Source organism: Astyanax mexicanus, chromosome 6 (assembly GCF_023375975.1).
Source record: "Astyanax mexicanus isolate ESR-SI-001 chromosome 6, AstMex3_surface, whole genome shotgun sequence".
NCBI lineage: Eukaryota > Metazoa > Chordata > Actinopteri > Characiformes > Acestrorhamphidae > Astyanax > Astyanax mexicanus.
In genome coordinates, this window is record NC_064413.1 from 47,126,960 (window position 1) to 47,150,433 (window position 23,474).

General features: G+C 35.8%; 2 protein-coding genes across 2 annotated transcripts in view; one reads left to right on the forward strand and one right to left on the reverse strand.

Moving 5' to 3' along the window:
• Positions 1-262: 262 nt before the first annotated feature.
• LOC103035299 (cytochrome b5) lies at positions 263-12,175 on the reverse strand. The gene is made up of 5 exons (XM_007238630.4): positions 11,893-12,175; positions 8,425-8,553; positions 5,072-5,101; positions 4,132-4,166; positions 263-2,918 (listed from the first exon to the last, which is right to left on the reverse strand). The coding sequence occupies exons 1-5, from the start codon at positions 12,025-12,027 to the stop codon at positions 2,831-2,833; spliced, it is 417 nt and encodes a 138-aa protein (XP_007238692.1). The 5' UTR covers positions 12,028-12,175; the 3' UTR covers positions 263-2,830.
• A 1,384-nt stretch (positions 12,176-13,559) lies between these two features.
• LOC103046524 (uncharacterized protein C18orf63) overlaps positions 13,560-23,474 on the forward strand; it is a 29,707-nt gene continuing 19,792 nt past the window's right edge. Inside the window, exons 1-7 of the mRNA XM_022673396.2 lie at positions 13,560-13,785; positions 15,489-15,623; positions 16,247-16,325; positions 17,679-17,735; positions 19,348-19,459; positions 21,341-21,382; positions 22,180-22,256. Of these exons, the coding sequence (XP_022529117.1) occupies positions 15,490-15,623; positions 16,247-16,325; positions 17,679-17,735; positions 19,348-19,459; positions 21,341-21,382; positions 22,180-22,256 (501 nt within the window). The 5' untranslated portion in view covers positions 13,560-13,785; position 15,489. The remainder of the gene's footprint in view (positions 13,786-15,488; positions 15,624-16,246; positions 16,326-17,678; positions 17,736-19,347; positions 19,460-21,340; positions 21,383-22,179; positions 22,257-23,474) is intronic.

The window sequence follows — 23,474 nt, forward strand, 5'->3', positions numbered from 1 at the left end:
GAGCACGGAAAGTCTCCTGGTATGAAGTCAAGCTTTAGGACAGATATGGATCAGACAATACTGCTTTTTAGCAACTGTCCAGGAATGCAGAAGTAGCACAGCACCAGTATTATACAATTTACATTAGAACAGTGCCCTTTAAACTCCCAGTACACCTGTGTGGAACAGGTACTCAGTTCAATTGTGATTGGAGGAGCATAGAGCATGTGGAACAGCTGGTTGGCCATGAAGACAACAGCTGATTAAGATGCAAGATGGTACATATAATCAGATTGTGTTTATTTATTAATAATATGATTAAACAAACAAACAAAAAAAAGACGTACAATGAACAAAAATGGACATGAATGAACTCATTGTCCCCCAACTCTGCTGTGTTTATTACAGTTATTTTATTCCAGTTATTATATTAATATACTGTCCAAAATCAGTCCAAGCTCACTTTGTGGAATTCCCTGCTCACACACTTCTAAACTAGACGTTTTTAAGCTGGGAAACCTTCATGCTGAACACGTGTACCAGCCTTTAGCCATATTTATTTAAGCTAGCAGCACAAACTTGGTGCTGAAAATCTACCACCCTGGATCATTTCAGATTCCCCTGACAGCCTTTACCACCTGAAACAGGTGTGTTAGATTAATATAACAACAATTACTACAATCCAAAGAGTCGTGCAGTAAATCACCAGGACCTGGACTGGGCACACCTGCTTTAAACCATGAGATAAAGGCTTCAATATCACAACAGTGTGGGTAAGTGTGGTCTTTATTTATTTATCTCTAGTATAAATGGACGTTTCTTTCTGTTACATTTAAATACAATTAATTACTTGTGCGTGTGCGCGTGTGTGTTCCTCTCTTACCAGCACATTCGAGGATGTGAAAGCGTAATACACTACGTACATTCAGTGATATAAAATGGAATGTATCAGCACCATATATATATACATATAGTGTAGGCTACACTAGTGGTTCTCCTGGACACCTTAAACTCTGCATTAATTTCTGATCACAGATTGAACTTGGCTTAACGCTATCATGCCCTCTGTGACTGTAGTAGTGCACTGAGTCATTTTAACTGCCCTTTTTATTTCAGTTTTACATTTTGCAAGTGGAAATAAGTGAGCAAATCATAATTAAGTATTTATCTGCACCGTTTAACAGTAGAATTTCTGTTTATTTACTAAATTTTACAAATAATGTGTACAAAATACTAATTTTGCTAAATTATTATTTTTTTTTAATTTTTTTCTTGTCAGAGGGTGATGAAACTTTTATACGATGATGCCACATCAAATAGAGACATTTTGCAGCTTAACTCTTTGTACAGTTTAGCAGCATCAGTGGTGAAACTGTCTAATATGACTGTAGCAGCATCCAAAAGATTGGTATTGTGGGCTAAGCCATTAGAAAATTGCATAATTCTGATGAAATTGTAAGATTTAATAGTGTATTGTGATTCATATTAGGGCTGCATAAACAAAGCTGTTTAATTAATATGATTACTATGAAATGTCACATACTATGACTATGATACACCTTACAGTATAACTACTACTTTAATGTACTGGTGAATCATTAATTATAGGCCTGCATTATTTTACTACTGTGATCTGTGGTTTGTCAGAATGCTCACAGCACACAAAGGAAACACAGGCTTGTTTGCATATTCAGGGTGCAATATAATTATAAAGTTAATTGTGTATTATGGTTAACAAACGATATGTGGTGTAGCCCTATGTCCTAACAAATTATTATTTCTTAAAGTTTATAAAAGAAAAATAATAGCTCTGAGAGAACCGTTGTATAAGCACTGAATGTTCTTGTTTAAATGACCATGTGAGGTTTTACGGTCCAAAATAGGTCAGTGTAACATTTAGCAGTTACATTTTTTGACCGTATCAAGCTAAATTCCAAAATAGAAAATTGTGTATAAAACTTAATTATTACATATTTTTACCATTTATTATAGTTGAAGAAAAAAATGTGTTTTTATCCAATTTTTCCAATTATCTAGTTTTTCGTTTTGGCCTTTCACAAACGGCCTTGGCCTTTTAAGAAGAATTAAAAGTTGAATCTTCTCTCGATTTACAGATTTGTCCATTTTTGTATCTAGTAAAACAGATCTGATGGTATAATCCAACTAGCAAAATGCAAAAATTGAAAAATCAGAAAATATAAAAGAAAAGATTAATTTTTTCATTTTTCCTGAAATTTCGATTGCAAGAGGCAGAGATGAAAAACGAAAATAAAAAAAAAATGGATGAAAACGTATTTCTTGTACACTGCACTACATAAAAAAATTAAATAATGAGTTTTTACATCAAATTGTCTATTTTTGCATTTAGACAAAAATTGTATGAAACGGTCAGAAAATATAATTAATAATCGTTACCCTGACCAAAATACTTTTCTAAAATCAGCTTCTATGATCAGCTTTCTTCATACGCTTCTACATTAAAGTGATATTTCCACATATAATGCCAAATTTAACCCCTTCTACATTTCTATTTTTTGTTACACGAGTATATCCACATACTGACATACATAAGTACTATACCTTTATAATGTTTCGAGTACATCCAATACATTTTTCTCTTAATATTAATACCAATGTTCCAATTCTGTGGGATAAATGGGAGACATACATAATAACAGTTACAAAAAAAGCCTTCATTAAATCATAGCTAAAAAAAAAAAAAATAAAAAAAAAATAAAGAAACCCTGAAATGTATTATTGGTGTCATTGTTCAGCATGTATGTAGTAGAAGTGGGATAAACTGGTGGGTTCCGATTGCCAACAGTCCACTGAAGAGAAAGCCGGGGGTCCGTTACGCCTCCTCCTCCGCTGTGTATATACGGTACATCAATGTGACGATCGCTGCAGCGAGGGCAGGTATCAACCAGTTGGACCACCAGCTTTAACACAAGACAAAACACAACATACAGAGCTGTTACTGACTATTTCTGGAAGTTCCTGGAATTCCTTACCAAGCTCTCTAATAAAATTAATGTTCTAAAAAGAACTCTTTGTAAAAATTCCAGAGCAGAACAATGTAGGATTATTTAAAGACCCACACTGTGAGCAGCATGTGATTATACAGTTAGGTCCAGACAGTGACACAATCTTCCTGATTTGGGCTCTGCATAGCACCACACTGAATTTGAAATAAAAGAACTGAAAAATGTACCGTATTTTTTAAACTATAAGGCGCACTGAAGTATAAGGTGTGCTATCAATAAATGTCTATTTTCTGGTCAATTTTCACACATAAGGTATTATGGTAAAGGAAAGAGGGTGGTGGCGGTTTGTAAATACTTTGACATAAACATAACGTATAGGACATTAGATTGCCAAGTCTCTTCGCTTCAAGCATGCTCCTTCTAAATTGCAGATCAGGAGATCCTCCAGAACTACTTCTCTAAATAATGAAGGTTCTACAGGGTTCTGAAACAGTCTGAGGAAATAATTATAAAGAATACAACTGAAACAAAAGGGAAATGTTATTTTTCCAATGTTTTATTTCCAAACTCCCAAAATTTTTGGACCAAACTGTGAAATTTAGGCATTATTAAATTGGGGCATATGATAAGTCTATTGACAACAAGTACAAATGTATGAAGGTTTTATTTCATTATTATTGATTTAATAAATTAATTTTAGATTATTTCCTGGTAAATATTTAACATTTTAAGCACTCCCAAAAAATAAAAAATCCATAGCCTTTAACAGATTAAACAAAGAGTAAGAGTAAACTCATTCTATTAGCACTGGTTCTGTTTTAAAAATATTTTCCTAGAACTTATACAAACTGTTGTCCGATGACATACTCCTACAAGTCAAGCCTTATTTCTTAAAGTGTGAAGCATGACTAGCAAGAATGGGCATGACTCAATGGACTCATTGAGAAATCCTGGGGTTTTGCAGTCGTCATCTCAGTAACAGCAGTGCATGTGAAGCAATGACTCGGCACAGTTTTAAAAGAGGAAAAAGAGAAAATGAACTGAGGTAATGGTGGAGGTTACTTAGAGTCAAGGATCATCAGAATTTCAACAGCAGTGTGTGGTCATACGGTATATACATGACTTTTAGTCTTGAGCAAGCAAAAAGGCTAAGTTCCTTTTAGCCTACCTTGTGGTTTCGTGGACTGTTGTTACAAGTGACTCCTAAACAGGAAATTACACACAAACACAATATTACAATACTATATAAACACATAAAAACAATATTACAGAATGTAAAAGATTATGCAGGGATGTAGTCCCCGGTCTTGGTTCTACAGTCACTCCTGTGTATGTTATTGTAGAGCATTGCTTCCCCAAATCCCACTTAAACTCATTAATGGCTTGTAAACTGCATGTTTATACATCATACTACACACAAAACAAAGGTGTTGGGACATGTGCTCATTAACTCTTTCTTCTGAAACCAAGGGTATTAAAACAAGTTTATCCTGCTCTTGTTGGAGTTACTGTCTCTACTGTCTAGGGAAGGCTTTCTACTATATACTGAAGCACTGCTATGGGATCTGATTACATTCAGCTAAATCAACTAAAACATTAGTGAGGATAGGATGTAGGATGAGCACCAACCCACCAAATACACCCCAAATCATCCTAGAAGTACAGGATGGAGCAGAATTCCACAGCTCAATGGTAGTGTGATTAGATTCAGTCCAATATAAGACAAGATGCATATAGAGTGCAATGTTAAAAGTACATACTAATAAAATCATGTGTTACATATTGTTGCTGTCATACAAATGCCTTATCTTCATTTTTGACAATGTGAAAATGTAATTGTTCTTCATATTGTGTCACGAAATGCTCTAAAATACCTTGGAACAAAATCTTTATATTTAAATGTTAAGATTTTTTTTTCTCTAGAATGTTTAATATATAAATATCGGTATATATTTCTGCAAATACACCAATATAACATTAGCAAATACATCCTTTAGAGAATTAAAATACTAATGCTGCAGAACCAGAACTGGGAAATAGATATTTATCCTAATACATATTTTTCTACAAATATATTTCCAAGAAACAAGTAACAAAAATATACACACCGGTGGTTTGGCAATCTTATGTCGGTCATCCTGGTTGGGACACAGATAGAAAGAGAAGTAAACAGAAGGAGAGAGGGAGAGAATGAATTAGGGTGGATGTGGTATTAACAGAGACCGTGGGCCAATGCCGTTTGTTACCAAGTATCTGTGTTTGCATTAGATAATCCAGCACATGTTCTGAGATATAGTGTGTTACAGGGTAATGAGGGAGAATACAAACATGTGTATAATACATTGTAATTCTGTCAAAGCATGCAAAGTGTTGCATTCGCTCCAGTAAACACAGCCCCTTCAGCTCCAATAAAACGGATAAATGGATTCCAGGTAGCGCCTCAATCCCCACAGGTCATGTGAAACATCTGGTACAGCCCAAGCTGAAGGTATGCCTCTCTCCACACCCTAATGTTTATCTAGCGTAGAAACACATGCATGCTCTTCAGCAGAGAGAAGGCCAAGGCTCATTCCTAGATTACAGAAAACAATAGCAAATGTAGAAGCGCTCAGAATGAGTGAGACTCAGTCATGCCTAAATGATTGGCCTTGTATGCACCAGGGCTGCGTGATGCAATGACATGTTATCATTATTATATCACACTTGTGATCAGTACTACTGTATTTATCAAAGATGACCAATTATTAATAAACTTAAGTGTACAGAAAGAGCACAAACTGCCTAATAACAAGCAGCTGATTGGATAGCAGTCACCTATTTTATCATATATATTAACATTATTTGTTTGATTTTTAATCCTGGTTTATCAATATATCCTACACATACAGTGCCCTCCATAATTATTGGCACCCCTGGTTAAGATGTGTTCTTTAGCTTCTCATAAATTGAGTTTTGTTCAAAATAATATAGGACCACGATGGGAAAAAAAGTAAAGTCCAACCTTTAACTCAAGTAAATTTTAAGGGGGAAATAAAATCCCTGACTAAGAAATAATTATTCTTCATAAAATCACCTGTTCCACAATTATTGGCACCCCTAACAATTCTTAGGAAATAAATTTAATAAAAGTATTTCTGTCACTTCTACAGTAGTTTACGAAGTTGATCAGAGTATGTAGGAACATTTAATTAGTAATTCACAACTTCCTGTTTCCCTGGGGTATAAATATGACGTGACACAGAGGCCATTTATCTTCAACATGGGAAAGACAAAGGAACATACCATTCAAGTGAGGCAGATGTGTGTTGACCTTCACAAGTCAGGCAATGGCTACAAGAAAATCGGAACAGCTGGAACAGTGGTAAACAAGCCTGGACGAGGACGCAAGTTTATTTTGCCACCACGCACAGTGAGGAGGATGATAAGAGAAATAAAAAGTTCTCCAAAGCTCACTGTTACAGAATTGCAACAAATGGTAGCTTCTTGGGGTCACAAAGTCTCCAAAACAACCATCAGGCGCTATCTACATGCCAACAAGCTGTTTGGGAGGCATGCACGGAATAAACCATTTCTCACTCACAATCATAAACGCAAACGTTTGGAGTTTGCTAAGCGGTACTATGACTTCAACTGGGACCGTGTGCTTTGGTCAGATGAAACAAAGATAGAGCTTTTTGGCAACAAATGCTCTAAGAGGGTCTGGCGTAACACAAGAGCTGAGTATGCAGAAAAGCACCTCATGCCCACTGTGAAATACGGCGGGGGATCAGTGATGCTGTGGGCCTGTTTCTCTTCTAAAGGCCCTGGGAACCTTGTTAGGGTGCATGGCATCATGAATGCTCTAAAATACCAGGACATTTTAAAACAAAATCTGGTGGCTTCTGCCCGAAAGCTGAAGATGGGTCGTCACTGGGTCTTTCAGCAAGATAATGACCCTAAACATGTGGCCAAATCTACACAGAAATGGTTCACCGCACACAGAATCAAGCTCCTCCCATGGCCATCTCAGTCCCCAGACCTCAACCCCATTGAAAACCTGTGGGGTGAGCTGAAGAGGAGAGTGCAGAGGAGAGGACCCAGGTCGTTGGATGATTTAGAGAGAATGTGCAAAGAGGAATGGTCAAAGATCCCTCTTTCTGTATTCTCCCATCTTGTGAAACATTACAGGAGAAGATTAGGTGCTGTTTTGTTGGCAAAAGGGGGTTGTACAAAGTATTAACATCAGGGGTGCTAGTAATTGTGGCACATATGATTTGATGTTAAATAATTATTTCTTAATGTGGGATTTTTTTCCTACTGAATAAATTCACTTGAGTTAAAGGTTGTATTTTACTCTTTTTTCCATCGTGGTCCTATATTATTTTGAACAAAACTCAATTTATGAGAAGCTAAAGAACACATCTTAACCAGGGGTGCCAATAATTATGGAGGGCACTGTATATGGTATATCCCACACTGTTTGCATTGTGATTTTTAAACCCTCTTAAAATAAATACTGGAAAGCTGAGCTTAATTCGTGTAATGAAGATATTAATGGAAAATGACTAATTCACAGATTTTATATTTTATATATTATATTTTATTATTTAATATTATATTTTATAAGTTAATATATAATTTTATATACCACACATTGATATACTTAATTTGACCTAGAAGTAATAACAGACAATTTAAAGGTTATATTTGTCAATAATAAAATTCACAATATATCATTTTAGCATTGTCACTGTAATGTGTCTATGAATAATATTCACTGCATATCTACCAGAGGCACATTATTATTTGGATACACAAGAAGCAGAATTAATATTATGACATGCTGGGTTCTACTGAAAATTCCTGCATTATTAATATTGCAATGAAATGTTCCACAATATCATGCAGCCATATTGTGAATTATTAAGTAAACCATGATATGTATACATATATGAATGTATACATTACATTTATATTAACTGAGCTAAAGATAATTTTTTGGGGACAAATATTTCTTGATTTTATCTACTTTTAAAGATTTTTAAGCAGTAAGTTGTTGGTGTTGCGCAGTGGATAACATCACTACCTGCCAGTGAGCTACCCAATCATGTGGGAGACTGGGGTTTAATTCCTGCTCTGGGTGAATATAGGATAACAGGAGTAGCCTTGTAAGTTGCTCTGGATAGGAGCGTCAGATAAATACTGAAATTTTTAAGCATTACTGTTGTTTTTAACAGTTGAACATAACAAGGGGTGTCTTATATAAATGAGGAACTACTTTTTTGCTGAGGATTGCATGAGCTTTGCACATTTTTAAACAAATTCTCCTCAAAAACCATGACGCATCATGTTTTTTTTTTGTTTGAAAATTCTGAATTCGATTCATCATCCTCACTTAGTTTTTACTAATTTAGAGTGAATCACTTGATTTTGTGAGAAACAATGCTTTGGTAGCTTGATAGAGTAAAGTGAATCCACTCACTGGATGGAGCTCTCCTATTAGCAGGGACTTGGCCATCTCTCTGGCATCTGTCGAGTGTCCCACATCCTCAAAGCTCTCTGTGGCGTCTCCTCCGGCCTGCTCCCGCAGCACCTCCTCTCCACCTGGGTGCTGAAGAGACAAAACATCCAACCAGTCATTATTAATTCAACTACCAGTATATAATACAGTCTCCTGGATCCAGTCTTTACTTTGATCATCATTAACCAGATTTATTGGTTTGGTCATTTACTGCTCATGGGTAAAGGACACAGGAAACTAAACAGGCTGATCTGTGTAGTGAATGTGATTGGTTACCAGCAGCTTAAGGGGTGTGCTAGGAAGTGAACCCTTTGATTGGTTCAGTTTATCAAGAGTCAACATCATCACTAACTCTGACAACAATAAAATGGATCGGTTTCTTCAGTTACTACTCGTTTTCTCTATTTGTCCTGTTCCAATCATTCACATTGCTGTGGTGTTTATTCATACAGGTTCAGGTAAAAGCAGAAGCAAACATTTCTGTCCAGCCTGCACCTCACAGGGCAACTTACTGAAATGTGTGCAAATGAAGTAAACAGAACAGAAGAAGTTTGGGACAATGTATATGGATATGTTGTTGTGTCCAGATCCAGATGTCATCTGCTGGCTTATCCACTCCATTATTTCTATTAAAAGTGTGTATCCAATAGAGGGTTCTAACTTCTGAGGGTATCTGTTGCAACTCGTCAAGGTACACATGCAATAGTTCTGTGAACACAGCTGTACCGAGAATATTTGGTAACATACATATGACTAACCAAATTTCACAAATACAAGCCGTAAGCTGTTATAAAGTTAAGACACATGCCATGCTACATGTAGTTTAAGCTGATTGGCTTCTGAAAAAGTCTAGTGCAAATTGTATACACAAGTTTACACAAGCCACCTCATTTTCCCAGCTAGGAGTGCTGGGCAAAATCAGTATTATAAGTAGCATTCTCCACCACAATGCTTCCATGTCAAAGACTGGATGGGCTGGTATAACTTGACCACCTACATTGTAGTTTTTTTTGAAGGGAACACACACATTAGAACACACACACTGGGAGAAGTGTTAACAGAATAAAATAAAATAAATAGTGTAAATCAGAATTATCCAAACTTGCACTACTGTCTGTTCCAAATGAAAGAAAATGTATCCTTATTCCATTGGAGGAGTTTGATGCTTTTATACAATTTGTGCATAAAATGTACAATATGTATATCCTCCAGTTTTACCTCACCTTGTGTAAGGTGAAATGGCACACACCACCACCCCATCTACATGCTTTTGTTCACGGGAGGCTTAGCTTCAGTCGCTACATTGATGAGATAATTGAAATGCATATTACAGTATATATATTTTTTTCTTTTTCTCACTATTTTTCTCTGATATATTAATATATCGCCCAGATCTATTTACAGTACAACAAAACTGTTCTCTCCACAAATTCCGGCTTAGCTAAAGTCCCACTCCAGGGCCAATAAGGCTACAGAAGGCTAAATGTCCTGTTTTAAGTGCTCAACTGTGGCAGTTTAGTAGGCGTGGGTTTCAACCCTACAACCCTGTGATTCAAATCAATCCCTACAGCCCCCCAAATACTTTCAGGTCTTCTGCAGCTTCAGCTACAGAAATAGTAGTATTAATGTCATTGTTGTTACTATTGGTATTATTATTATTATTATTAGGCAGCTGGTCATCAACATACATCATTATTTGTTTGGGTACAGTTTGTGGAATCACGTAACCCAAATGTCCTGCCGTGACACTGTTTAGTGCTTTATAAATTTGAAGCAGAACTGTGATGACATGTTTTGTTGGTTAGAAGTTTTGATGTTAAATAACCAAAATTTTTAATATTGCATGGCAACTTTATACTGTGGTAAAATACCATTTGCTAGGTTCCTAATGTTAATTCTGTTGTTGTTGTTTTTTTTTTTTTTTTTTTTTTTTACTTCTTCTTTAATAAGAACTTGTATGAACTATGAACAATGACAGACTCAAAAAAAAGACTAAACTCACACCTCATAAAAACATATGGTCTTTCTGTTATACCTTTAACACAACCAAACTGTGTGAAATAAAAACAAGAGATGCTTACAAAGTATTCAGTGCTTGAACAGATCAAATAAATTAAAATTAAATACATTTAAAATGAATATCTTCATAGGTGTAAATTCTATTTTTAGTGCAGCCTATAATAGGAAGGACTTAGCAAAGGTGCATATACCAGTATGTATATAGGGGAGTGGGCGATATGGCTCTAAAGTAATATCACAATATTTCAGGGTATTTTTTTGATAATGATAATAATTGAATATTTGATAATGATTTTATAATTTAGGTTATTTTTGCAATAATTTTATTTTAAATTTTGGCAATATTATTGCGTACGATATGATGCGTCATACCCCAGTACATAGTATTTTGTTAGAATTATGATATTATTTATTAAAACCTCAACATTGCCTAAATAATAAAACTGTAAAAAACTGTATTCATGTTTACAAGTTTAGCCATCCATACAAAAAAATTCCATAGATGTTGGATTTCTTCATACTAATAATAAAACAGGTGTTCTGTGGTTTATATGTTTCTGTCACAATAAAGAAGGCAGTACTCTAGCAATGGAGAGCTGCTGGGATCTCATCGGTAGGAAACGTGCCTTCATGCACGTAAAAGCAAATGAACCTTAACCTCCTATGAGCCTCGCTATTACATAGTCACATCTGTGGCCAGCAACCTCCCAGAACATTATCATAAACCACTTACCTACAAGAGATTACTTAACAAGGTTATATATAAACATCCTCTGGTTTAAAGCAAATAAATACACCTGGGATTTCCTCTCCGTGTCCAGGAGCAGTGGAAACACTAGCTTATATAACCAATTGCTGCATGTTAAGTATTAAAATCATATAAACTCGACGTTTAAGTGGCCTTGTAGTTTAAATGACCAATTCCACCTTAAATACCGCTGCTGCTACGCTCTGGAGCATAGAGGCGCCTCACTGAAACCACTGTAAATACAGCACTATTTAAGGTGGAACGGAGCAGATAAGAAAAGAAGCAGATGTATGCTGTTTTAAAGAATTATTCAGATCTTAAAGCGTTTAAGTGAAGGTAACGTCAGTATAAATTCAGTCTAAAGTCACCGACCTCTTCTAGAAACTTGGTAACATCGTACACTTTGTGATTTATGATAATCCAAGTAAACTTTTTAAATAGTTTAGCTTCGTCAACTTCTATCCGGCCCACCTTAAATAGCGATGCTGCTACGCTCTGGTGCATAGAGGCGTCGAACTGTAACCGCTGTAACTGCAGCACTATTTAAGGTGGAACGGAACAGATAAAAAAAGCATATTTTGGATGTTTTAAAGAATGATCCAGATCTAAAAAGCTTTTTGAGCGGTTTTTAGTGAAAGTAAAATCAGTGTAAAGTCACCCACCTCTTCTAGAAACTTGGTAACATCGTACACTTTGTGATTGATGATAATCCATGTACTTTTGAAAGAGTTGCGCTCCTCCACTTCGGACAGGCGATAATATTTCACCGTCTGATCGTCTTCTCCCTTTTCCGCCATTGGTGTCCTTATGATCCTGCTGTTCTCCGCGGATTCGCACTGCGATATTAACCAACTAACCTTAATTAAACAAAACTACAGCAAACGAACCTGCAACTCACCAATCCCCCAGCTCCCTGTTACTGTTGTAGTTCCTGACATCGCCAAGGCCCGCCCACACACGGCTGCTCGGCTCCTGATTGGACAATACAACGCCTACATATCTTACTTCTGCGTCTTGATTGGATAACGTCGCGCCACTCGAATCGAGGGCGAAAGTTCACGAAAGTTCATCTCTGAACGAAGAAAAAAATAAAAAACCCTAAAACTCAGCTGCTTCTCACGCAATACGGAGATATAGGGGTTCCTTAGAGAACTACAGCGCGTCTGGTAGGCACGCAGGTAATTAAAGTGATTAGTTTAAGCATTCACCGCAGACTTATATAGCTGGTTAAACACGCAGCCTCACACACGCACAGCAGGATCACTTTACCCTTTAATAACCATATTCACAACTAACTTACAGCAAGCCTGCCTGCACACATTTACTAAACGTTTTAATTCCTAATGGAGCCTCTAAGGTGACATCATGTTGAAAAACAAATTCTGGAATGAGATCCTAAAGCATGACCACGACTATTAAGGCCTAGGAACAAGAACCTAATCTGTGGGAATTAAGTAATTGTGGGAACAAGATAACTAAGGTGTGGCCATGACTAATTAAGGCGTGGAAAAAATGTGTATTAAATTGTAGCCATTAAGGCCTGGTCACAAGGTCCTTTTATTTCACTGCTAACAAAACCAGCAGCTTTCAGGGGTTGTGCACAATATGTGTACTGTCTCTGTCTGAGCCCGTCAGTTTTAAGTATGTGAACTTTCTTTTATATAATTATAATTATATTATAATAAAATATCACCATAATTAATTCCAATATGAAAATAAAACAAACCAGTTCACTCTTCATTCTCTTACAAAATGTTATCCTTGGATTAGAGCTTTGATATAATATTTAGTTATTTTCATGGGCATTATTTTACAGAAAAGCAAGCTTTATTATTCTCTGGCCATGACTTAATTATCTTGTTTCCACAAATTAGGATCTCGTTCCCACATCCTAATAAGTAGTAGTGGGCATGCTTTAAGTTCTCAATAAGTATTTACTAAACATTTATGTTACTACTCTTAATCAGAAAACCTTCATAAGTAAATGTTTTAATAAATATTTGAAATAAAATGTTTGGAAATAACTATTTAACGAAATAAAGAAAATAAATCCTCATGTGTTCCTTTATGGTCTGGATGAATTCAATATAAATGTGTGATCAGTAAAAACACTGAATTAAATAGTGTGTCGAAACTTTTGACTGGTGCAGTATATGTTTATATACTGTCATTTTCTAGTATTGACTAAATATTGGCTGCATTGCCCTTACTTAGCTTTTCAAAAGACATTATGAAAATAAAAGAAAGATATTTTAAATAGGTTATTTAAAAAATAATTTAAAAATCCGTGTTTAACTAATTTATGCATATGAATCAGTTCCCAGCCAATAGTATCCAGCTGTAGGAGGATGAGCAGATTTTTTTAGAAGGAAACTTGAAGAGTCTCGAATTAAGCTTCAGAATTAATAGTTTATACTTAATATATATTTAGTTAGTGAAGTTAATTAGCTAGTGCTTACTATTTTTATACATCCCTCTGTGGCGGTAGGTGTCTACTGTTTTTATAACCTACATATAACCCAACTACACACCTGAGGAAAAACGAGTATATCCAGGTGGGTGAGTTCACAGCTCTCACAGAAACTAAATAAGCACCATGCTAGCTAGCTAACAAGCAAACTAGCTAATGATAGCTAGCAAGTGAAGTAGCTAACTAAGTTACTTGACTAGCAAGTGAAATAGTTAACTGTAGCTAGTTAGTCAACTGTAGCTAGTTGGTAAACTAGCCAGCGGTGGCTAGCAAGCAAGCAAGCAAGCTAATTACTTGACTAGTTAGTAAAATAGCCAACGGTGGCTAGCTAGTAAACTGGCTAGTTAGCAAGCAAACTAGCTAACGGTAGCTAGCAAGCAAGCTAGCTAACTACTTGAGTAGCTAATAAACTTGCTAACGGTGGCTAGCAAGAAAACTGTTTAACAATGGCTAGCTAGTGAACTGGTCAACGGTCGCTAGCTAGTAATCTAGCTAATGGCGGCTAGCTAGTAAAATGGCAAACGGTGGCTAGCTAGTAAACTAGCTAACGAGGGGTAGCTAGTAAACTGGTCAACGGGGGCTAGCTAGTAAACTAGCTAACAATGGCTAGCTAGTGAACTGGTCAACGGTGGCTAGCTGTAAACTAGCTAACGGTAGCTAGCTAATAAACTAGCTAACGATGGCTAGTTAGTAAACTGGCTAACGGTAACTTGCCAGTTAACTAGCTAACGGTGGTTAGCTAGTGAACTGGCCAATGGTGGCTAGCTAGTAAACTGGCTAACCGTAGCTGGCTAGTAAAATTAGCTAGCTACAAAATTATATAACCATAGCTGGGAAGCTAACTAGCTAACCTCTGATCAAGTGTTAGCCAGTCATCTCACTAACCCTTAATGTTATTCAATCTAGCTAAGCTAGCTAACTAGCTAACATTTACGCGCTCATCAATTCTTCAGGTAAAAAATCAATATCTTATCACCATCTAGCATCAGAGATAACTATCTAGCTAAATTAATCTTTTCCCTAGGTAACGCTATGTTTGTTAGCTCTAATATATGTTCGGTAACCAGTGTGAATAACCAACTATCAGAAACCAGTGTAGATAAGCCTGTCACAATTATTTAGTTATGATCTAATAGTACAATATATGGCTATATGGCTAAAACTAGAATAGTTTTTGCTGACCTCAGTATGGCTCAATATGTTTATCACATAGAGCCCATTAACGCAAATGAGCTGGTGCGTCAACCTTGTTTGACAACCTTATTTAAAGTTTTTAAAAGTGAATGTTGTTGTTGAACAATGTATTGTTACAGTGTTTATATGAAATCTAAACAGCTATGTTGCAACACAAAAGAAAACATATTACGTTATATCAACCATACTTATACCACATATTTGTTATATTCGATTTTTGCAGGGTGGGATGTCTGGTTATAAAACATTTAAGCAACTTTTCGAAAAGGTTCCACAAAGGTTAGACTGTAGAACAGTCTTAGAACATTTCTCACATAACGAAAAAAAAACAACAAAAAAACTGTGAAACGAACATTGACAAAATGATGTTGGAGTTGCATTATTAGAACATATACAATACGTTAAATAACTCTGGTGAAGAGCTAATAAGCTGGTTAACATGCTTAGCAGCCCTTCCTTATTTGCATTCTGTGCTATATATTTTTTTCCAAAATGGAATTTAAGATATTCTTGACTGACACTATATCTGTACTAGACTATACAAGACTGACTAAAAGACTGTGAAAACTGTTTTTGTCTGATTTCTGCCTGCAGGATGACTGGGCAGCGAGAGCAGTGTCTGTTCTTCGTCTCTGTGCCAGACATGAGCAAGCTGTGCAGTGTTTTTCTGTCCTTTCAGAGCTGCTCTGATGAAGGAGAGCTAAGAAATAAGCAGATAAAAACCTGTAGGTGAGTTTTTAGTGTTTGGCAACTGATAAGGTGGACAAGTTGATCTACTTGAGGTGATATACATAAAAATGGATTTTATATTTCTTTACATAGAGAATATACAAAGTAGATTAATATAAAAAACATAAAAAAAAATTAAGGGACGCAAATGGAATTGGCGAATTACGTAGTAAACAAAAAAGTGTTTGTCCTCTACAAACCCACTGAGATGGTGATTTGAGGTGATTTAGGATGGGTTGGAGCTTCACAGTGTAAAGAAAAAGCAGCAACTATTGTTCAGCACCTCCAGGAACTCCTATAAGATGCTGAGAAAACTCTTCCAGGTGACTCTTCCTCATGAAGACACTGAGATTAAAATACCATGCAGATCTGTTAACAAAGCTAAATGTGCTACTTAGAAGAATCTAAATTATCACACATTCTGGTTTGTTTAACACTTTTTGTTTACTAAATAATTCCGCATGTATCTGCAGTATTAAAACTTAAAATGTAAAAAAAATAAAAAAAGGAAGACAACACATTGAATGAAAACAGAGTTAATTTGGTACTTTAAAGATTCTTGTTAATTATTGGTTTATTTTTTTATTCTTTATAATTGATTTATGTTTCTAAATTTTTTTCAGAGAACTTCTGCTTTTGTGTTCAGAGGCTGTTGCTTCTCCTGTGCTGGGCTTTTGCGGGGGGATCAGAGTTATAATGGCTGTAAGTATGACAGTGAAGTTTAGGTGTAGTTTGTAACAGCACAGTTACCCCATGTGATAATGTGATAAGCCTGCCCATACAGGAAGTCTCTCTGCTTCCTTGCAATTTTCAGCTTCACCCAAGTTCAGCTAAGTCATGACTTTAGTGCTTTGCTGAGAGTTACAAGTCTTTTTTTTTTTGTAATCGTAATATGGCAAAAAAATCTTTGCTTCAAATTCATGTTTTTGTTATGAAAGTTGTGTAGGTCACTCTTTCCTCTTAAAAAAACTGTTCATAGTTTTTTTTTAAATTGAAATGCTAATACTGCTATTAAATTCATGTACTTTATATTATATTCATTATGAGTATCTGAATTGAAAACATCAAACCAAGCTGAACAGAACTGCATTTTTCCACCAGGAGTGGCATAAAGTTATCCAAAGGCACTGTGTAAGACTGGTGGAGGAGAACATGCCAAGATGCATAAAAACTGTGATTAAACAGGGTTATTCCACCAAATATTGATTTCTGAACGTTCATTATTAGAGGTCTGAAAGCTCTGCATCTGTTAAGTTATTTAACTTCTCATTTTCTGCAAATAAATGCTCTAAATGACATTATTTTTATTTGGCATTTGGGAGAAATTTTGTCCGTAGTTTATAGAATAAAACAACAATGGTCTTTTTTCTTCTCTGTTATAAAACAAAACTCTCAGGTGTATTACTTTCAGAAAAAGGTTTATCAATTATTGTGTCGCATCCTTGCGTGTGTCTTTGCGTGACAGTGAGTGTATGCGTGCCTCCATAGTCCGTGCTCAGGCACGCTCCGTGAGAAGCCAAATGGCTGGTGCACATTCCAGACATTCTGTCAGCTACTTTCCTTTGCTGGATTTAAGCCAACGCAAACCAATGGCACAGAAAGGCAGTGTCAAACTTGGCTAATGAGCTGGCCGTTTGTTTAACCCTGCTGTGTCGCTCTTGATGTCAATCTGATGAGCGTGACAGGAGCTTTTCCTTGAATGACACAGTGGCAGATTCTAGACCAAGCCTTTCTCTTCAAGCAGCAGCTTCAATGGCATTTTGAGATACTGGTAAATAATTAACTGTGTTGTGGTTATGTAACAGTCTTTCATACTTCTACTGCCAGAGGTGACTGACACACGCAACATGATCAGCATGATATAAAAAAAAGAGAGACATGGTGGTGTTCTTTAGTATTGTTATTTATTATTTTGCATTCTCTTTGCTCTAGAGCCAGTCGTATTGGTCACCTGCCAGACTGAAAAATTGTAAATCAGGACTTTAACCCTTTGTTAACTTCTGCACAGTTACTATATGCTCTGTTTTGTCTTTGTCACTCCAAACCCTTCCTTAGATACCATTTTTAAAGAGAGGATTCATCCAGGCCTATGCACAGAGACACTGTCTACAGGTCAGTTTGCTTTTGGTGTCAGATTGTAAAAATATAGTAAAACATTCAGATTAGCTCACTGTAGCTACACAATATAACCGGAGGCTTGTGTACACCCCTTTTCTAATGAATGCTTTAAGCTCACTTAAGCTAGTTAGGCACCCGATGCTGACACCAAGATGTACAAATGCACACACACTTGCACAGCTTGTCTAGTCCCTGTAGGGAAGTACTGCCAAAGGAATAGAGAAGAAGCAGATAAACATGAATCTGCTGGCACCATGCCTAATGCTACTGGGTGGGCTAGATGGGGATAAACCCCTCCCCTTGTATTGAGCTGTGGAGCAGTTTAACTGTGTTTCTGAACTTATGTTACTCAATACAATACATTTGTGATGGGTTGGGGAGTTTGGGATGAGGTGATTATCCAATAGCCTGCCCTTACTACTCAGTGTAAGTTGTTGCTGAATGTAATTATATACCCACAGCAATGCTCCAAAATCCAGTAGAAAGCCTTCCCTGAAGAGTAGAGAGAGTGATTCCCACAAAATCAGGATAAACCTTGTTTTAATACACAGTAAATAATCAGGAGTCACAATCATACATATTACTCTATTTTACTCTGCATGCAAATACAGCCATTCAATTATGTAGTTATTTAATTTGTATAAATGACATGAGAGTAATATATTTAAAGAGTGTGTCTCATACATGTATTTAACTAACATGCAAAATAGCTGAGATGTTTTAAGTGTGAGTTCAGCACCCAAGGCTAAAATTCTGAGTTTGCGTGAGTTAATAGACACTGAACAGCTTGTTTATGGGGGCACTGTCACTTGTCCCACTGACCCTTGAGTTAGAAGTCTCTTTGTACACTTTTATGCTGACAGATAACGAGCAGGCAAAAATGTGAATGTGGAGTAGTTTGTGCAGTAGTGCATATTTTGGGGAACAGCATGTAATGGATGCATAAGATATTGTTTCAGCAATGTGTGTATATATCAAACCATAAATGTCATGATATAACTAGAATAATCCACACTGATATTATATTCCATTACACATTTACCATATATAAATTACATCAGCCCCATATATATTATTAATTTAATATTTAATACACAGACTATGTTAATAATACAATGACATCAATTATTGGATTATTGGGACCTATTGAAAATTGTGTTAAATTTTATATTGCAGTAAATATAACAAGCTAAAATATCACAAAGTCAGTTTTATTTAACAATATTATGCAGCTCTATGATGACGGTAGCAACTGTGAACATAAATTAAAATTAGTTTTATGTTCTAGATGTATGAAAAGCTCTCTGATGTTAGAACTGAGACCCTTGTGGAGTATTTTTTATTAAGAGCTTTTAAGTATTTATTTGCTGTTGTTTAGTTAAGACCATTTTAGTACTGGCCAGGGACTACAGATGTAAACTAGCCTTTAGGACTCCAACTCATTTACAGTATTTTTATATAATAAATATAAAGCACTATCTTTGTCAAAGAAACACATACATTAACTTAAATGTAGTTATTTTTTATATATATTTAAAAATATTAACTCTACATCATTGATTATTTATTCTGTGGTAAATATTTTTTTCTGCACTTTCGAGTACAGCTAGGTCCTCCTAAGAGAGTTTTGCCCGAAACTCTGCAGACCTGTCTGTCTTACTCCATCACCGCCAGACTGGCCCCTTCCTGGAACAGAGCAGGACAGTGCCTAATCGCAGGTAGGAATCAGCATTAGAGAAAATTTTATATAAAGCAAGCTGTGCCAGCTGGTCCAAGACATGTTTTCAGACGTCCAAACTCTCTTTTATACTCTCTTCTTCTGTTTTAATTTAAATATTTGGACTGTTTATGCATATATAAAATATAGAACAGAAATACACTATAGTACAGTTTGCCAAACACAGATTAAACCTACAGTAGTCTAATTCTACAAGTCTAAATGTTTATGGACAACTCTTCTAAATTAATGCATTCATCTAGTATAGGTTGCACCCACTGCTGACACAGATGTGAACACCATACACCATATCCAATGCCAGGACCCCCCCCCCCCCCCCCCCCCCCCCCCCCCACAATCCTAAAAAGGCCTCACTTACAAGATAGCACCTCACAACTTATACAGTTGTGATTGTTTCCAAGCCGTCTCCTTGGATAACATTGGTCAAAAAGACCTGGAGTAAATTTTTTTTTCTATACTGTTTTTAAATTTCCACACTCCAGTGATAATAAGCACTGGAGGCACCATATGGCTACTAAATTGCCACATATTTATTCTGTAATATCTTTACTGTAGGTCTTATTATTCTATTTCCGTCTGCGCCCCTCCTGTCATTTGTGGAACGCTGCCTCATAGGAGGTTACCACCACAGATTAAAGGTCAGTGTTAGCATGCTGCTCTGGGGTTGTGCTGTTAACGTTTAATGCAATCTGACTGCATGTTCACCTTGGACCTGCTTTCTAGCGAATGTTATCATTAATGCATCGGTCTGAGCAAAATCCTGGCTTGTCCTTGCTAAGCTAATATTTAACATACAATTATTTAAGTTAATTGAAGCCATCAGAATTTTCTTCTTTTTTTTGTTCAGAATAGCAGGACTAGTATAGCCTCTTAAAAAGTGTCAGTGATGATATTTATCAAAGTTAAATGAACTTGGATTTAAATAGTGTTAAATAATGTTGAATTTACCGTATATTCAGCCATTAGTTCACTTATTGTGGCTCATAGAGAGGGGAAGACTACGTGCTACGTGGCACTGTCTTGTCATGCCCTTGTACTGGAGGACGTTTCGTGGTACTGCCTCTTATCAGCCTTGAGCTTTGTTGTAACGTCAACTTCCTCCCACTTCAGAGATACCCATAATTCTTTCTGCAGAGTCTTGCACTACTGTCAAAGTGCATGTTTACAATGTTAATTTTTGAGAAACAAAATGTTTGCAACAAAATTTGGACCAACATTGAGGTCCTTGATATCAAAACCTTATTACTTTTTTTACAAGTCGTTTCTTTTTTCATGTGAACATTTCTTGATTAATGATTAAATAAAAATCAGTCCAGAATAAAAAAAAACATTGCATTATTATGCAATTAAAGTTGAGTTAACTTTGATTTATATATTACGTTTCCATATGTAACCATTGTAAATTTACACTGTATTGACACAAGTCATTCATTATTTCTTCAGAGGAAAACAAGTTTATCCTGCTATTGTTTAAGTAACTCTCTCTACTACCAATTAAAAACTTTGTTGTGGGGATTGGTTTGCATTCAGTGACTGCGATTTAGTGAGGTCAGTATGTTGGATGTTTACTACTTCAATTAATCCACATCTCCCCAACTCATTCCAACACAAAAGTTTTGTATGGGTTACCATTATTCCGGTGAACACAGTCATACTGTCCTACTGCTCTGCAGCTCAATAGTTTGCACATCTGTGTCAGCAATTGGTGCTACCTAAAGTACCAGAAAGCATTTAGTAAAAGGGGTGCCCACAAATCTTTGGACATTAAGTGTACAATGTTTTGTTAAAGCTGCCACATGATTTCACTATTTGTTTGGCTATTGCTTACTGTAATACTTTAAAAAAAATCTTTACTCTTTAGGTGAGGACTTCCTGTCTTGTGCCGGAAAGCAGATAGCTGTTGGTACGTTGGAGATACAGAATATGGATCTAAAGTATAGGATAATATTGTGGCACTAAGCTGCTAGTTTGTTTAGTGAGCTGTTATATACATAGATTAATAAAGTGCAACTTGTTATGTATGTATTTGGTTCAGTATTTCAAAAACAGAAGGAAATATACTTAATATATATATACAGATCTGGAAAAAATTAAGAGACCACTTCAGTTTCATAATCAGTTTTTCTGAGTTTGCTGTTCATAGGTTTATGTTTGAGTAAAATGAACATTGTTGTTTTATTCTATAAACTACAGACAACATTTCACCCAAATTCCAAATAAAAATATTGTCATTTAGAGCATTTATTTGCAAAAAATGAGAAATGGCTGAAATAACAAAAAAGATGCAGAACTTTCAGACCTCAAATAATGAAAAGAAGAGTTCAGATATCAATATTTGGTGGAATAACCCTGGTTTTTATTCATAGTTTGCATGCATCTTGGCATGTTCTCCTCAACCAGTCTTACACACTGCTTTTGGATAACTTTATGCCACACCTGGTGCAAAAATTTAAGCAGTTCAGCTTGGTTTGATAGCTTGTGATCATCCATCTTCCTCTTGATTAGATTCCAAAAGGTTTTCAATTTGGTCAAATAAAAAAAATCTCATAGTTTTTATATGGTCTTGTATTTTTGTTTCCAGAGCTGTATGCTATATATAAAACACAAAGCAACCAAGCACACTTTGATCTGACAAAGGTTACACACACAGTTTTCAGTGTTTGTTGTTTCTGTGTTATTAATGGTGTTTTTTGTTGACAGCTCTTGAACTGAATGTGAATGAGGCTCAGTTGTGTGTCAGTGTGGAGGCCATCACTGTGAGACTTCCTCCTACTTTGGTGAGAAACAACTCTTTAGTATTGAAGATTAATGGTGTGCATGAATGATATCTTAAGAATAACCAGGATGAGATTACTTTGTAATGAAAGTAAAGTATTGTAGTTAGTATTGCTAATCCAAACTGACAAATGTATTACTGTCCATTATAGACATTCCTGTTTATTATATCAACACACTAGATAATGTCTAAATATAGGAGTTTGTGATGAAATGTGATCTGCAGCATTGTGTAATGTAACATGGTGTTGTAATGCACACAAAATTCATTTGCTGTGATAATACTAATTATAGCAATGCCATCACAATATGATGATTCTTAATAATTATAGCTTTATAATAATAATTATTGTAAATATATAATAACTTGTGGCAAATCTACAATTATAGATATCATATCTCCAGAGGCTGCGTTTATTTCCAGTTTTTGCTGCAACTGTTTTGAAGTCTTGCATGTATATGTGCTTATCAGTGTGTTCTTTTTAGGTATGTGCCACATAGTTGATTTGGCCACATTTAATGTTTTTTGTATCTAAACTTTTTACTCCACTCTGCTGTTGACGTGCTTCACTTGCAGTTACAGATACTGTGTTATTTTCTGCCTTTAAACTATTGTTAAAGTTTGCAACACTGTATATTCTTTACTGCAGTGGGATGTATCCCCACATCTATTATATCTAAAATGTTACTCTGTATCATATGCTAATTATTTCATACCACCAGCCGTCTGTACTGTTTGTTACCCCCGCTTTTTCCTTAATTTTGTGTACTTTCTAAAAATATTTCCAGCTCTTTTATTACGTATTTCACTGTATTTTCAACTCCCTAATCTAATTTCTGTATTAAAACTTTGGGGTAAGTATTAAGTTACTATGTTTAAAGTCAACATGTACCTTTTATCTGCTTCAAGTATGGATACAATGAGGGAATAACACACCTGGGATGAAACAGCTCAGTTGAATACTTTCAAATCACACCTACTCACACTCATAACTCAGAATATGTTTCTACATTGGCTATAGCTCCACATTATCTTTCTGTACAGTCCTTTTTGTTCTGTTATTTGTCCTATCCCGGTCAACCAGAGAAGGATGGGCTCCTCTTAATGAGGCTTGGTTCTTAACAACTCTTGTGAAAAGAAAGTATACTTAAAAGCATTAAAAATATGTTCAAATTAGGTAAAGAATCCAAGTGCATTTTTACAAGGCTCTATTCCACAA